At 35.8% G+C, this 17,959-nt stretch overlaps 1 protein-coding gene across 1 annotated transcript in view; it reads left to right on the forward strand.

Annotated features, from left to right (window-relative positions):
- The window catches only part of LOC138701925 (trypsin-1-like), a 28,182-nt gene extending 27,254 nt beyond the window's left edge, over positions 1-928 (forward strand). The window contains exon 6 of the mRNA XM_069829296.1: positions 665-928. Within this exon, the coding sequence (XP_069685397.1) occupies positions 665-811 (147 nt within the window). The 3' untranslated portion in view covers positions 812-928. The remainder of the gene's footprint in view (positions 1-664) is intronic.
- Positions 929-17,959: the final 17,031 nt, after the last annotated feature.

The following is a 17,959-nucleotide window of genomic DNA, read 5'->3' on the forward strand; positions in this document are numbered from 1 at the left end:
TCTTTGATTTCCGTAGCGCTCGCGCTGGCTGCTGACTGCACGCTGACCAAGGTCATGCGTTCACAGCAATTCGTTCCACTAACGAAACGGGAATAAGCTCCGTAAAGGACGGTAAATCCTCGTAAATCACCTCACCCTGTATATTGCAAATACTTCAAAATAATTTCCTTTAGATTTAGCTCAGTGTGCTTTCCTATAACCTCTCGGTTTATTACTTCTAAATTTAATACGATATTATTTTATTGTTTATGATATTTGAGTTACTTTACCACTAAACTTGAATGTTAGTAACTCATTATACATTTATGAGAAATACTTTTAAATTATTTTCTTTATCTTCAGCTCAGTTTGCATTGGTATGTAAGATCTATCACAAGGGAGGTTAAACAGCCAATGAAAAGGGAAATGAAAATATATATTTCTTACTTGTTGGTTTAAGTCTTTGTCATGTTATTACTTCTCAGATAATATAACAATTATAATTTAAATTTAAGTGTTATAAATGTACTTAGTTTACTTCCTTATTTATACGAGTACGATGACATTTTAAGTGTTCTAGTTATAATAATTTTAAACAGAGCTGAAACTCAAAAGATTATATTCGTAAGACATTAAATTCGACATCGCTGTTAAACCAATGTAATGTTTCTTGCCACTTCAACAGGGTGATACTGGCGGTCCTCTGGTTGCCAATGGACATCTCATAGGCATCGTGTCATGGGGCGCAGGCTGCGGTCACGTGAACTTCCCTGGTGTATACACTAAAGTGTCCGCATACAGAGACTGGATTAAAGACGGAACCGGAGTTTGAACTGCAACATGCAGTGTGAACCAATATCCACCATGTTTCTACTAACAGACACGGGTTCAAATTTTAAATGTAAAATAACATGAGAAGACAATAAAACGCTGTACATTTCTATATTTACCACTGAGTTATTATTTATTACTACTGTTATTATTATTATTATTATTATTATTATTATTATTATTATTACTGTCATTATTATTATTATTATTACTGTTATTATTTTGTATAGTTTATTTATACACGCTTTAACATCTATCGTGTGTGTAAGGTCTAAAGCCTTGGTTTTTCTGAACCGACGCATGCGACGTGCGAGGTGCGAGGTCCGCCTCGCACAAATCCGGACTACACGAGAGATAGTGAGTGGTTTCTATAACTGCAAGGTGTAGTCGTGTAGCCCGGATATTGCAATATACATGAGTATAAACCTCTCCATACTAAAATAATAGAATATTACAGAACATATGACCAGAAATCTAATCATATTAATAAATTATATTATTTCAAATATTACAAACCAAGCTGTTAGTAACTCCCAATATTAGCACAGTAAAATTATTTGTTCATGAGATCTTAACCATATGAACGGATATAGTCAACTACCTATCTGAGCAAATCGTAAAAATACTACAACTCGACCAAGTTAGGTCTGCGAGCAGAGAGGGGAAGTTGGAGGCAGTTCTGTAGTGAAAGGAGGCGCAGGAGGCGGTAACGAGAGGAGACCAGTACAGTCTCATATGACAGCAAAGTTTTCCTACTGCGCTTCAGTTCATACAGCGGTAACAATTTAAGACGCTTTGAAATAGACTGTACTTCTACTTCTGCTTGACAGTGAGGTTTGGCGTTCTGATTGGCAAGCGTGAGCGTAGGAGAGAAAGTTGCATGAGGGGGGGGGGGGGTTGGGAGACAGCGTAACTGTTGCCTTTATCTGAAGACAAGGACAAAAAATCCGTGCGCTCCGTAGTGTATTTTAAACGATGTGCACACGTTGAAATCTGAGCGTCAAGTGACCTATGTGGCAACTGTGTTTTGCCCCTACACTCCATCCCGATATCCCCACTCGCAAACTTGACTTGGACAAGCTATATTTCAAGAGACCTCTTAACGTACGTCTTCGGAGATATTATCAACTATTTTAAATGGCAAGGGCATGGGCAGTGAGAAGATCATTAATTAAAATGGAGAAATGCTGGATGTATAAAGGGAGAGAAACCGAAGTGATCGTAATAACTTACTCCCTCCCCTTCGATGAGATATAGTGTAAGCTAAGCGAGCCAAGTTACTCCTGAATAATCTTTAATAATACCCTAGATCATATTATGTAACAGATTGTACATCCCTATGTTAAAATCGGCAGCACTTTGAAGAGAATAACCGCCAGGATCGCCATCCGTCCGCAGTAAACGAACACGAGATGGCAGTGCAGTCGGTAATGCAATTCAAATGGAAGTTATGACGTGACTCCTTATGTAACTAGATGGCAGCATAGTAACCCTGACAAAAGTTGTTACCGTCAAAGCCTACAAGGCCGAGCTATCTGGGTATATATGACCTAGGATAATACCTACTGAAAAACACAAATATAAATAGATTGGAAACTTTTTACTAGAAAACATATAAACTAAATACATAGTCAATATGTCTTCGAAAAAATAATTGACTCAGGTACGTACTTGAAACAACATTAATCTCATACTACTTCGGAAAGATAAGAAGAGACTGTGAAGAACCGTAATCGAATATATTTCAAAAAATGGCTTTATTATCTGAATTCTAAAAAATAATGAACCATCAGATGATTGAAAGCAAGTAATGGTCTGTTTCTAATCTTGAAAAATGGTAACGGAAATGTTTATTCAAGTGTTAAAAGAATTCTAAGTATAAACATTATCTTAAAGATAACAAATTAATAAAAATATGATTACGATATTTAAATCTCAACTAAGGCAATAAAGATAAAGAAAATTCAATAAGAAATTATCCGCAATACACAGAACTTTATCTTCCGAAAGCAGCTATCAGACAACCATGTGAATCGTTTAGGTTAGTAATAGATGCATAAGAGGTTCAGTAATTCAAGTAACGTCTTTTCTAAAATTCAAAGCTCTCCGATAACATGTAACATAATGAACAATATATAGTATCAATATAAACACTTCTTTGTTAAATTCAAACATAAAAATGTATACCAGGATATCTTAAAGAAAGTTATAGGCCTAAGCAATTCTCATACTGAAACTGTTCTTTTTTTTTTTTTTTTTTTTTTTCTAGATGACTTACTTTACGACACTTGATTCCCAATTTTCAAAGGAATCCAACAGAAGAAAATGACTATCCTTGCAAGCCAATCACTATGAGCCGGTATTTAACCTGCGAACATTGGACTAGTAAGAACCACGATAACCACTAGACCACCAAAGACGACTAGTTGTCGATATAAATATACATAAAATCTGACGGTATCTTACAACACACGATTTATCGGAAATATATAAATATTAATTGGACAGCTTTGATACTTATAAAAGAAACCAAACGCCATTTTTATCATTGTTCAGACATATCCATCTGTTAAAGTTTGAAACTCGAACCATGATTTAATTAGATGAAACAAAGTGATATCACAGTCTAGTATATACAGTCACGAAGCTCAATACGTAGGGAATATGCATCCATAGATAGTTGCTAACCACTAGGATCGCTACTATCGCCTCATCACAGACAATGCGAAATAGTACCGGCACAGTCTATTACTCCTAGTACCCTCACAACTCAATCTTCGTGACTGTATATACTAGGCTGTGGTGATATCCAGAGTCCGTGGTGATATCTAGGCTGTGCTTCCATCTGTGAGCATTTGAACCAACAATCAAATTCCATTACCATTCTCTTCTTTTATTTAAAGAGAACCAAGTGAACTTTCGTGGTTGGTTTCATTTAAAGAAAACATATATTGCGATAACTGATAACGTATTGCTGTTTTGTACGTAATTAACGTGTGTTATAGATTTATAAAGCTGTATGAAAGGATGTCATGAGGTACATTGTAGAACTGGCGTCGAAGATCAACAATAAAAAATTAAATGAATTAAGCCTATAGGAATATTTTCAGATGACATAAAGATTATTAAAAACAGGACGACACAGTATTATGAGGTTAGTTTGGCATTACTAATACGATATAATATATTGCTTCACTGTAATGTATACGTTCAAATAATCTAATGTGCTGTTTTCAACACATGATGCATAACTTTGTTACTTCTGCAACCATCAACAATGGAAATGACAGTGCCAGTATGAGTAGGCCTAGGCTTCACATTAACAGAGTTATCGAACGTAATGAATCACCAAGTGTTGCTCATGAAGACAATGAGCGAGGTGTGTTTATGTATTTGTGTGGTTTGTTTGATGTATACTTCATGTTTTTCAATGTTGTGGGTTGGGAGTAGTATCAGGGATACTGTAACTGTTGGAGTATTATAGAAATAAATATATGGAAAGAGGTAATAAAAGAGGAAATTTAGGAGTGAAGTGAAGAAAAAAAAGATAAAAGGGCCTACGTAAATCAATACAGGATAGAATAGTAGGGAAATAGTTGTAAAATAGAGAAAAGGGAAATGTAGTCCAGATCATTTCAACACAGCGTTTGAGAGTTAGGGCGTCCTGACCTGCCCTGTGTCTGGCCAGGGCGAACCCCCCATTCCTCTCTGTTGCTGAGGCTGTGGTGGTGTACGAATGCATGCAATCATCAACTCTTCTCGTCTGTTCGATGATATTCTGCAGGCATTGCTGGATTATGCGTTCCATCAGTCATTCATTCATTCATATGGTGTACTATCGTTTGTGCTCAACTCTTTTGAATAGGAATGAAGAGAAGTGCGTCGATAGTCGGTTCAGGATTTAACCCCTCTTGGGAGGGCTGGTATCTTGTCTAATCTGACGACAATAATGCAATATGCAATATCAATGTAAGGGCAACAACGTACAAAATTAAGCGTCTCTTTGATGTTAAACATTCTGATACCCACACTCATATTATCGGCGAAGTGAAGGAAGGCATTGATAACGAAACTAAAGGTCGGCCAAGTGAGGAAGGCATTAATAATCAAACTAAAGTTCGGCGAAGTGAGGAAGGCATTAATAACGAAACTAAAGTTCGGCGAAGTGAGGAAGGCATTAATAACGAAACTAAAGTTCGGCGAAGTGAGGAAGGCATCAATAACGAAACTAAAGGCAAAGTCGGCGAAGTGAGGAAGACATTAATAATGAAACTAAAGGTCGGCGAAGTGAGGACGGCATTAATAACGAAACTAAAGTTAGGCGAAGTGAGGAAGGCATTAATATCGATACTAAAGGTAAAGTCGGCGAAATGAGGAAGGAATTAATAACTAAACTAAAGGTCGGCGAAGTGAGGAAGACATTAATAACAAAACTAAAGTTCGGTGAAGTGAGGAAGGCATTAATAACGAAACTAAAGTTCGAAATGCAGTCTTCTTACGACGAGGTAAATGTCATTTACTATTTAAGAACTCTAAGGGCAATATAAATAAATTAATGATTAGATTGTAGTAAGTTTATTTTGAACAGTTGTCAGCAATGTATGGGAATCATTATATAAACGTTTGTTAAACTGCTAAAGGATTTTCTGTTAGCTTAACTATGTGTGTATTATTTTAATAATGACAAAGTCATTAAAAATTCATTTTTCCCTTTCTTTCGCAGCACATTGAACGAAGTTCCGAAAGAGCTGTCTATGCAAGCTATATTGTTGCCCTAAATATCGCCAAAAGTAGCCGGACTTTTACGGAAGGAATGTTTGTAAAGGAGTGCATGATTTCAACTTCAGAGATGTCTCTTTCAACAATCTGTCGCCGCGTGCAGGAACTATGTCAACATTTTTATGACGCCCTTTTCTGTAAATGTTGAGCAGGCTCCAGTCAAATTCCAAAGAGAATTGGTAAGGCTTCAGTGTCACACAATTTTGAAAGACACATATGAAGAGTCCACTGCAAGAATGATGGATGTCATTTGGAATACATTTTGCAGGAGAAGCAATTGAAAGTTTGAAATGCTTAGCGCTCAAAGCTTAACTGTGATTTTCCGATCATTACTGGACAATGACTATTAGTGTTAATGCCATATAACTCTCTATGTACATTCTACATGTCTTAAGCTATGCATTGACAGTCTTGGTTCATTTTCGACAACAAACTGACATCCATCATTCTTGCAGTGGACTCTTCATATTACAATATTCCTGGCAGCCTCGTTGCGTTTTATTAGAACTTGAAACAAAAAGAGTTTCCGCTTATCCACGCATTGCCATGCAAGCTAATTGTTACGTTTGGCTCTACATACCTTTGCGAACACAATATATTCTCAGTCATGAACCTGAATAAGAGTAAAACTAGGTCATGTTTGTTCGATGTTCCGTTGGAAGCATTGTTACCCATCCATTCTGCTCAAACAATTTTCCCTGATATAGCTATGTTGGTGAAATCAAAGAAATGTCATTGATCTTCCTAACTACAAAAAAAGGACAATTTTATTTTGTTGTATTATGTGTAATGGCCAATTGTTGTAATTTCTGAATTCTTTCTATGTGACATAAAATGTGTCATCTATATAAACTCACTGACTCAGTCTACCCCTTGCAAGCGTGCAACCCTCTCAGCGATCAGTATTCCGTCTCTTTCCCACTCACTCACTGTCTCTCTTCGGGGCTTGGAACGGCTCCTACGAACCCAGGTAGCCACAGGGCATCAAGGTGGCTGCCCACTTGGAATGGTCTGATATAGACAAATAATTTAGGAGGAAATAGCTGCTAAGGAATGATTGAGAGTAGGTAGATTTGAGAATAGACAATAAAATAAATAAATAATGTAAAATATGAAGGAAAGAAGTATGCAATATGTAAATGGAAAGCAAGAAATGGAAGGCAGATAATCTAGATATGAGAGAGAATAGAAGAGGATAGATAGGGAAGGAAGTATAGCAATTCAGTTGAAACAGAAGAATAGGAAGTAATAAAGAAATACTTGGCAAATTAATATATGGTATGTATTAAAGGGATGGTGAATCGAAAAGCATAAATGTGAAGGTCCACCATAACTATAAATAGTAAAGTTGGCTAACAAATAAATATCATATATGTATTTTATCTTCTGATTGAGTTTCTGGCTGATATGTACATCTATTATTAGGCAGTAGGTCTACATCTCACTTGACGATATGTATCAGAGGAAGAACAATTGTTTGTATGCATCTGAAGTCTGACTAGTGTAATATGTAGCTAGTTGGCGATGTATGCAACGGAGGGGGGAAAGGAACTGGCCAACATACCCCATTATCTCCTGGCCTAGTTGCCTCATAAGTGGTGCCTTCTTGGTATCACTTGTGAGGTTCAGACCTGTCTTCGGACAGTTGACTAAACGATTATGTATTTGTGTGGTTTGTTTGATGTACTATTTTTATCTATCAGATTCTTAATATGCCTATAAATACATAATTTGTGCCCATACAATGTGTTACACAGAGGGCCTACGACAACTGTGTACCTTGAAAGATTATACATTAAGATGATGGAAGGCCGTCGCAAAAAGAGAAAATTAGTTGCAAAAAGAGAAAATTAGTTGTGAAGACGGACATTGGAGGAAATAAAATCAATTGGCTCACAGTTCGTGACATTAAACTGGAGAGGAGTAAACCATTTGTCCTTCGGATGAACACTAGTCATTCGCAAGCAAATTTCATTCAAGTTCATATAGAAAGCAAACAGCGAAGAAGACAATCACACAACGTTCATTCGGCTAAGTTCTGTTGATTTGTCTCAGTCTTGAAGGAAACCTATGAGTAAGGAAAAGCTTAAGATATTCAATCTATTCATCATCTTGTACTCCAGGAAGTTTGACATTTTTATCAGAAATTTCATTCCAGCACAGAGGTTAAAAATGACATAGAGTAAATGCTTTTGGAAATAATGCAGACTTTGCAATGGAAAAAATTATGGTTTATTTAACGACGATTGCAACTGCCCAGGTTATATCAGCATCGTCGGTGTGCCAGAATTTTGTTCTCGCAGGAGTTGTTTACATAACAGTAAATATATTGACATGAGCCTGTCGCGCATTTAAGCACACTTAAATTCGATCGATCTGGGCCGGGATCGAACCCGCAACCTCGAGCACAGAAGGTCAGCACTATACCGACTACGTTACCAAGTCTGACTTTGCTATGGATGGTGAATGAATGCTAATATGTATAATTAGAAAAGCTGTATTCATTAGTTTCCCAAATGTGACTGTTGAATGAGCACTTTTTTGTCTATTTATTTTATATCTTAAATTATTCATCAAATTAAAGAAAAGAGTAAATAGAATATTTATGTATAAAATAATTTACACAATGGTATTAGAGCAATGACAGAAAGAGAATTGTAGGGTATACCTACGAGTACAAGGAATGGTAAGTTATAGTTTGGAAAAAACTGAAATATTAGATAACTTATCTATGTAGAACACGAAAGTGGATAGTTGAAATATTTCATTGATCGAGCCACAAATAACATAGGTAGCATTCAATTCAAATGTGTGATATTGTATAAGTGCAGTCCTATACTGTAAATATGGTAAACATTCATATCTATTACAGTATTACTCGACCAAGGCCAGCGGACTCCTGCAGCCCGGAGTCGTGGCGCTACTGCTCCTGCGTTCGTAATACCGCATCGCGATAGTTCACATTACACCCGAGGCTCCACTCGTCTTAGTACATTTCCCTTAACCACATGAGAACAATGCTCAGAGGTTGAGACGGTTGTTTGAAAACAGTCACTAGGTTCTCTAAAGACTCAGCTAAGGATTCAAACGTTAGTGACAGACATTAAGACAGAAAATATAACACTTTAGACCAGGGATCGGCAGAAATGTCATCGTGATCACTATCAGTAGTGACGTCGCAGGGCAGCGTAGTAAACTGTTTTTGCTTCACCCCCTCCCTGCCGTCCAACTCCCCTACAACTCCAGTACACAGGCATCTATCAGTGGCGGGTTACCTGATTACATTTAGGTGCTTCTTTCTCAAAATCTTCAAGGTCTGTTCAGAAACGTATGTTTAAGGAAGAATGGGAGCAACAGTATTTGTTGTGCATATGGTGACAATGTAGACGCCTCTTGTGTTCTATTCTAATAGGCACTTATAAATCGAACATCTAGTGACATTACGACACGTCATAAGATTATCACGAATTCATAGATAAACCATCAACATATCTAAATGCATACAGTAGAAAATAAGCGTAAACATAATTTTCCTTTTGTAGGGCTGGACGGAGCGAAGAAATTAAAACATAAAAAGAAACTAAATTGAAATAATAGTTCCGGTACTAAAATATGATAAAACAAGCTATGAGTCAAAGAGAACGCCATGCGAATTATGTTATTGCTTTGGAAATCGCAAAATCATCGAACTCTTAAAATGAAGGACAGTTCATTAAAACATGTCTGAATAAAGATGCTAACATTATTTGTCCCGAATAATCTGATGTTTTCAACAGTATGAAATTATCCACACGGACAATACAAAGGAGGATGGGGGATATTGAAACACTAGCTGAACTAGAAATAAAATCAAAGATGCATAAGCAGTGGTCTAATCTCTCGCTTTAGGTGGAAACACAGATATTGATAGAGTAGAATTGGTAATGTTCACCTACGGAGTTACGAAGAATCTCTCTGTATAAGAATATTTATTCGATGTCACTGCACTTAAAGAAAATACAACAGGAGAGGAGTTTTCCAAGCATGAACAAAGTATATAGAAGAAATGAATCTGAACAGAACGCAATTTGTATCTGTAGTAACATACGGGACCCGAAATATGACTTTAAAGAAGTCTACTATATGGACTAACGTGTTATTAAGAGAGCTGGAAATAAGTGAGGACATAAAACGTTGCCATTGTATAACACACCAGACTGGCTTAGTTTCATTTAAAATGCTCTCTAAAGAAAAAATAATAACTTATGTGTAGTCCTATCATAGGTTGCCTGCCGCTACCCTACATAGTTGCTATGTCTGGCTCTATTCAATATATTCAGTATATTTCGGAACAATTGTTTTCTCAACGAAGACTTCTAATATCTAAACAAAGATCGTGACTAGCAGACGAAGATTTACGAATTGTATTGAGAGTGGCAATTTGTGACGTATTTTCATATGTTGTTGTAGCACAGTAAAAATAAAGGTGAAATAAAATATAATCTATCCATCTATAAATCAATATTTTGTAGTCTACGTCAGATGATTGAGTTGAGAGTCCGCTACTGGGATCCGAACGGAGTGCTCTGTACTTCTCGATTGATATTATCTTATGTATTGCGGCTTGCGTCCAGTGATGTCACAGTGAGTACAAATTTGCCGAAGGCTGCTTTAGACTAAATTTCAGACATGAAAGGTAAACATAAGTAACATCGTTCTTCATCAATTCAAGCACAAAATGGTAACCGTGATTTGCACTAACGATTGACGATATAAACGCCTTTAAAATGGCTTACTTTCTTTCTATAATCAAGGGTGGACTAATATTTTGAGCTAACTCGCCTGGAGCTAAACATACTTCTGTTTTATAGAAAAGGAAGTCCTAAGAATAATAACAACAAAATAATATTCTGTAAAAATATTTTCCAAACTTTAAAAACCATCAGCTCACCTTATACGTGTATTCTTTCCCTGATGATGTTCTTCTTCTTTGTCTGCTTCATCTACCTTGTTTTACCAACGTACATACAAGCCCTGATGTTTACTTTCATGTTCTAATCAGAACATTAATAAATTTAATGCAAGACTAATAAAATCAGATCTCCAATTACCTGCTGCTAGCATCAGTTGTTTCCAAAACTAAGTTCACTATTCATGTACAGCCTAATTACGTTAGAGCCTTGAAGGGCCAAGAGAAAATATTTTTGCAAGAACAGAATTAACAAGTTTCCTATATTCATACCGTGTACTCGACTGATTAACTACATTGTACTAATAATTATGCATTATATTGTATTTTCGTGGATCTTTTACTTGTTTTACTTCTCAAAGCTAAAGTGCTGATGTAAAATTTATTATAGACAATAAAAATATAATGCTATATAGTGCATCTGTAATAGTTCATATGAAAAAGTAAATTAAAATCATGTCTCTGTGAAAAATATTAATGAAAATTCTTTTATACCAAGATTAAAGGTTGGAAAATATCTCTAAGAAGAATTTACAGTTAAAAACGACCTACGTTTGGGATATAATTTGTCTTTCACATTATTCAAAACAATAAATATCCAAAAATCTTTAGAAATCTGGAAAAAGATACCTAGTGGAATGAGAATATCTACTGGAGATGAAAATAAATAGTTTATGCGCTCTTTTTTGTAGATGATCAGTTGGCTATAATTCAATATTAGGATGACATGGATTATATGAGTAAAAACTTGATAGAAAATATAATAAATTAGGACTAAGAATAAATTTACGAGTAAAAGAAGCATTTTATATTTCTGGAGAAAAAACAAGAGATTTGATTTCGGAGGATGGAAAGGGTTGTATTAAAAGGTTATAATGAAAAAAATATATATATGTTGGCGGGCGGTGAGGGGTTGTACATCGACGCACGGACAATTCCGTGTACTCTGACCTACGCAGACGGATCTACTCCACCCTTTACTGCCTAGTTTCCTCGGGACAGGCGCTCCTCAGTATGGTTATCAAGCCGACGGAATATTATAGTTGGGACCGGTCTTGATAGGAACTCTCTGTATAAAAGGTAAACACTAAATGCTACCTTCGAAGACTAGACCGTAATAGATTACAACAAAACATGTATAAATAAAATAGGAACCAATACTCTATCTTGCAATTTTTTCCAAATGTCTAATGGGACAAGTATTATTTCTGTGGGTAACGTTTCTGTATGCACGAGTTTAAGTTCAATCTGTAACTCCCACGTGTACTCATCGAATATCCCGCACTTTCAAATTGCACTTTCGTCACTCCAAGCACCGCGCACACAGGTTTGCTAGGATTTAGTTCAACGCAGGACAACGGGTGGGTCACGCAGCACGCTTTGAAAACCGGCGTCTGCTTGAAATACGCAATGTAAACATCACGTGCTTACCTTACTTCACAATGCGAAACAGATACGTATTGTAATATCAGTTTGAACTGGGGCACTGCACAGAGAACTTACAGTACAGTACTTGAAAGCAATACAGCTGCATTTACTTTCTTCGCAGTTCTTACGTCGAAGCCAAGAAATCCGATCATTTCAGGGACAGATACATTCGCACACATCACATCGTTGTTGTGTTCTTGATATTTAACTCCGGTCATTACGGGCTCTGGATCAAAAATTAATATTACCCCTTTTGACTTCTAGGTATTGCCTCTAATATCTCCATAACTAATCATGATGACGGTTCCTATCCCGAATTTCATCGCCACAATATCCACTATCACACTCCGGTCTTCGAAAATTTAAATTATGGTTTATTTAACGACGCTCGCAACTGCCGAGGTTATATCAGCATCGACGGTGTGTCGGAATTTTGTCCCGCAGGAGTTCTTTTACATGCCAGTAAATCTACTGACATAAGCCTGTCGCATTTAATCACACTTAAATGTCATCGATATGGGCTAGGATCAAACCCGCAACATCGAGCACAGAAGGCCAACGCTAGACTAACTGTGCTACCGAGGCCGATCTGGTCTTCCAAGGTGGCATTTAGTATTCATCCTGCATACGCATATTTGGGCGTTAAATTTAATAAAAATATTGGGCAAGAAAATGATATTAATAACAGAATACAGAAAGATAGAACAGCAATAAGAATTTTAAATGGAGTATCATAGACAAAAATGTAACAAAGAACACCAATATTAAAATTTATAAATCCAAAGTTCGAAATACTACATAGATCTGAAAATTAGCAATTAAATTACGATACTAGATTATAATTAGGGCCTACTATAAATAAATTATTTGAGATAATGAGATAGAATCAGAATTGAGGTAATTAGACAAAAAAATTGATGTTAAAAATTCTTTATTGTATTTTATAAACTACGGATAATTAGAATGGTATGAGCATATAAGAAGAATGTCAGAGCAGGGATTACCAAGAACATTACTTAGGACGGTTTCCACTTGAGAAAAAAAGGAAAGGTTTACTTAAGGTCACGTGGTTACACGAGGTCAGAAAATTGATGAAAGACAAAGGATTAGAAGAAATTGATTTGGAATACATGATAGCATGGAAGAGAAAAAGTTACACTGACATAAATTTTGGATACAGGAAGAAGTCTGTACATAGTAAATCTTTAATCATCTTTGATCAAACTTGATAAATATTTTATTTCCATTTTATTAAGAGCAGAATGTCTCTATGGGAAGGTAATTCTGCCACCATTTAAACATGAACTTTAAAATTTTCCGAACTATCTCTATGATTTAAATTTCAATGCTTATTGTCGCACCAAACAAAATAGATTTGCATCATTATTACCATGTGATAATCATTCTTAATAAAGGCGAGAATAATAAAAAATATATATAATTTCTTGCTCGGGTGACCTTACAAGGATTACATAACTTACTGATTGGACTTCCGGAATTGTGCAAAAACATTTACCAGTGCAGTCAGTATTTATATTCTACCAGTGATTGAGTGAGTGATTATCCAAAGAAATTACCAAAATAATCCCGTATATGACCAGTGAAAATGTTCTAATTACTTTACTTCTGAGATATTATTTTATTGAAATGCACAAAGTTATTTTTTTTTTTCGGAGCATCTAACTTTTACTTTATAAAGTTACAGAAACACTCTCCTAATCATCACATTAAAGAAAATGGATAAAAAAATAAAGTTTCTTGGATTTCGTCAGTCAATAAATTCCATCGAAGCAAGAGTAACTCGGTTTACTGGAAACACTAAGTTGGTAAGAAAACAATAATGTCATATAACTTATTGCATTAGGCTCCAAAAGATTATGAAATGAAAGTGTTGAATATTAGATGTTAATAAGTAAATTTCTGTTCTGTGGAATGATTCAATTGTTTTATAAAAGAGATGGTATCAGTAATAGGAGTGTGTTCTGTTCAAACCTTAATGCCGTCCAAAATCACTTCACTGTCAAACACTCTGAGCTACGGGTATTACAATGAAGTAAAATATGTGTTCAAAGCTAGTCAATATGGTTTATATTTCTAAAATATTAACAATGCTGTCCTGAAAAAAAAAAATAAAAATATTGCTTACCGTCGTTTATATCTTGATGTCTCAGTTGCAATGTAACCAGAAGGAAGTGGCAAATCCTCTTCGTAACTGCTCCTTCTGGCAGAAACACCACAGGATTTGCAGGATATCGAATTCAATTCCAATTGGTGAGGAACCACCACTTTACTGAAAAGCGAAGAATGTGCACTTTACTTTTGATAACTCAGTGTATTACTAATACATTCCGATGGAAGTTTTCGAAGGCGTGGAAATTTTATCTGTAAATGTGTGTGAAACTAGATAAAAACATCAAGACAAAGAAAACAGATTTGAGTTACATACTCTATAGAATGTGCTGTGGGAAAAATAAATATAACACATTTTAAAATAGAAGTGAAAAGCTAGAGATCAGAAAGAAGGTAGTTCTTTAGTGTCTTTGCATATTCATATACTGGCAAAGTGATTGAACATTGATTTTACTGAAGGCAATTTTTGTGACGAATGAAATAGATTTTAGGGAGTCACTATTTGCAGAATACAAATGGTGACTTTTAAGCCCAGTTCCCACGGTGCTTGTTTTCTTGCGTGTTTCCTTGCTGGGTAGCAAGCTAGGTGCTGTGGTGGATACGATGCTGGCTCCCGTGTTGGCTACGGTGATGGTGGTTGTTCTCACGGAGCTGGCTCTTTCCACAGTTCAAATTGGAAAATCATCTGCTGTTTCATCTGTTGCAAACACTCATGGTCAAAAAGAAACTAAACCGTGATTGGAAAACAACCAAAGTCCTACCTTAACAATAGTAAATGTCGTAATAAGGTAATTAAGCCATAAGTGTAAAACAGCTGAACTCCGGTATTTAATTGTTGTTTCTTAGAAACCAGAGAATATAGAAAAGAACAGGTTTAGTTGGAAAACAACGAACATGGTGACATGGTTTCAGTGGTGATACTATATAATCTTTGGTTCCAGCCTGCAAACCAGTACGAAAAATAAGCAAGGAACGTACCCTCGAAATCCAGCAAGCACCAAAGCAGCCACCAGAGCGTATTACTTCCAGCAAGTGAGCACGCAGGATAGCCATCAGCGCAGCCACCTTGGAATCCATCACAGAAACAAGCATCATGAGAACTGGGCTTTAGATATGACTAAGAATTGCAGAGGCTACATAATGAATCTAAAACGTTATCAATTAATTTTAATATTAAAATATCCTCGAGAAAAACTGAACTAACAAGATGATTTTGATGCTACTGAAACTATCAAGATTAAATAATATTCACACTATATTTCAATTGAAAAGATGACTTTTGCTTGTTTTTCATGTAAGGTCTCAGCACAGATGGAGAAGATGATTATAATAAATTATATTCAGACTATTTTGTATGCCACAAAAATACTTAGGCATGTTAATAAATAAAGTAACCGGAGAAATGTTCAATAACTTTCGTAAATTGAGATGTAAGACAAGCATTCAATAGCCTACTGACATCATATATTTCACTTGAACTAGAAAGCACACAAAGAATATATTACTCCTAAATTGCGTGCTGCCTATTTGCATTAAGATTCTTATTCTCTATGGGCAATATAAACATCCTTAAATTTCATATTTTGTAAATGTTGATTTTATAATGAAATGCGGATTAATATTCTGGGCCAACTCATGTGAAGCTAAACATACTTTTACAAAAGAAAATCCTAAGGCCAGGCATGCATGAAAGGATATCCCGTTGAAAGATTTTCCAGATTAAGAAAATGACAATTTGTGAGTACATTCTTTCCTAGATAATGTTTTATGTCAATTATTAAATACTTTCAGTACTAATCAAAACATTCATAATTTTAATTCAAGACACAAATTAGATCTCCATTGATTCTCTGTTAGTCTCAGCTGTTACAAAATATAAGTTCACTTTTCATGTTTACAGTCTTCAATGCACTGCCTAATTAGCCTATCTTGGATTTTTTATGGGAAAGAGGTACCTACAGTTTATAATGGAATTAACAAAATGTATTCATATTCATATCTCCATTCAACCGATAAATTGTTCATGCTTGTAAATTGAATTAATATATTTAATACGTATTAATAATTATGTATTACATATTTTGTACATGTTTTCACTTATTCTGTAACTGAAAGCTTTAATGTTAATGTAAGATCTATGAAATGCAATACACAAAATAAAATAATATTACTGTTCAGTTTATAGCTTGTAAGGGCAAGACATTCACAAGGGAAGGAAGTAAATAAGACTTCGGTAGTCCATATAATTATGAGGGGTAGAAAGGAGGAAATAAGGAACCGCAGAACTGCAGTCTACGAGGTTGGTGTTTAAGAGAGGGAAGTGATAAAGGAGTTGCAAAATATATAGAAACAATTAAGTAAGCGTTCAAACAGTAATAGTAACTATCAAAATAATCGGTGGGAAAATGTATGAACGAATAAGTGAATTAGTGTCCAGAGAAACAACAGATGATAAGGAGGTGAGAAGAGGAAATTGGAAGTATTTATTAATAGGAATTAGTAGTGAAATGTTACTAACATAGAAAGTGACTATTAAGTTTAATGTGCAATAAGGGAAATTGTAAGTTTACATATGAGGGTTGAGTTGAGCATTGACTTCCAAAAATAGTGCCTAACGAAAAATTTATCGGGGTGAAAATGAAAAAATAAACACGTGATTCAGTGACTAGTGCAGGAATCGGGGATAAGAGTGATGACAGAAGTAAGGAGAGGTAGATGTGAGTATAAACTGGCGATGAAAGTGAATGATTAGGATTAAGTTGTGTTAGTAAAAGTCACTATACAAATTAGGGAAATTTTAGACGATAGGAAGTACATATTGCAATATAAGGAGACGATAAAAGTGGTGAGGTGTTCACTAGAAGGAAGGGAAAATTTTAAAGGTGAGAAGTTAGATAGTAAATTGAGGATATATTATAGTAATAGGACTAATAAAGGTAAAAGAAGATGGCTACACACGTCGATGTGTTATTGTAATTAGAAGGTGATGGGGAGCACAAATACAGAGATGTGGTGGCGACCTATTACTAAATAAATATCATATCACATCATAATATCATATCATATTATATATCATATATAATATCATATGATATCATACCATATCATATCATATCATACCATACCATATCATATCATACATACCATACATACCACACCATACCATATCATATCATATCATATATCATATTGTGAATTTTATTAGTAACAACAATGTAATTTATTCGTCACAACAATAATTCCTTTCTACAATTCGCCTTAAACGCCCTCGTCAACAATTGGATTTTCACTCAACACAGTATTCGTTATAGCACTCCACCGACGACAATGACAATTTACTTGGACTAGTACGAACAACAATGAACTGTTAATCTTAACTAATATTTACAAAGCACTATTTACAAATCAGAACTATCAGTTCTCAGTTCACAGTTCTTCTATCTCAGTCACTCGAGTTCACGGTATCTCGAACCACAGACCTTCAGAGACAGTTCACTGTACTCGAACTCGGGTCCCTCCAACTGCGGTCCACTGCACTCGAACTCAGGTCCCTCCAACTGCGGTCCACTGCACTCGAACTCAGGCCTTCGGCTGCTGACGCAGTTGCGGACGCACACTCGAGTTGAACTCCGGTACACAAGACTGGCTTCCTTGCTCTGGCTTTCTCACTGCCTGAATAACTGAAAACTCAGAAACTGCTGTCGTTCCTTCGCGACCGTAATTTATAACTACAGCGACGTAGCCTCGAAAATTCGCGAGTCTTCCACTTCGACGGATTTCTGGAATAGTCGGGAAGGTCGTTCCACATTCACTGCGTTAAGTAGCAGCTGCGCGCGCAGCCTCGTCGCGTTGACGTAATACACC

The sequence above is a fragment of the Periplaneta americana genome, chromosome 1 (genome assembly GCF_040183065.1).
Source record: "Periplaneta americana isolate PAMFEO1 chromosome 1, P.americana_PAMFEO1_priV1, whole genome shotgun sequence".
Taxonomy (NCBI): domain Eukaryota; kingdom Metazoa; phylum Arthropoda; class Insecta; order Blattodea; family Blattidae; genus Periplaneta; species Periplaneta americana.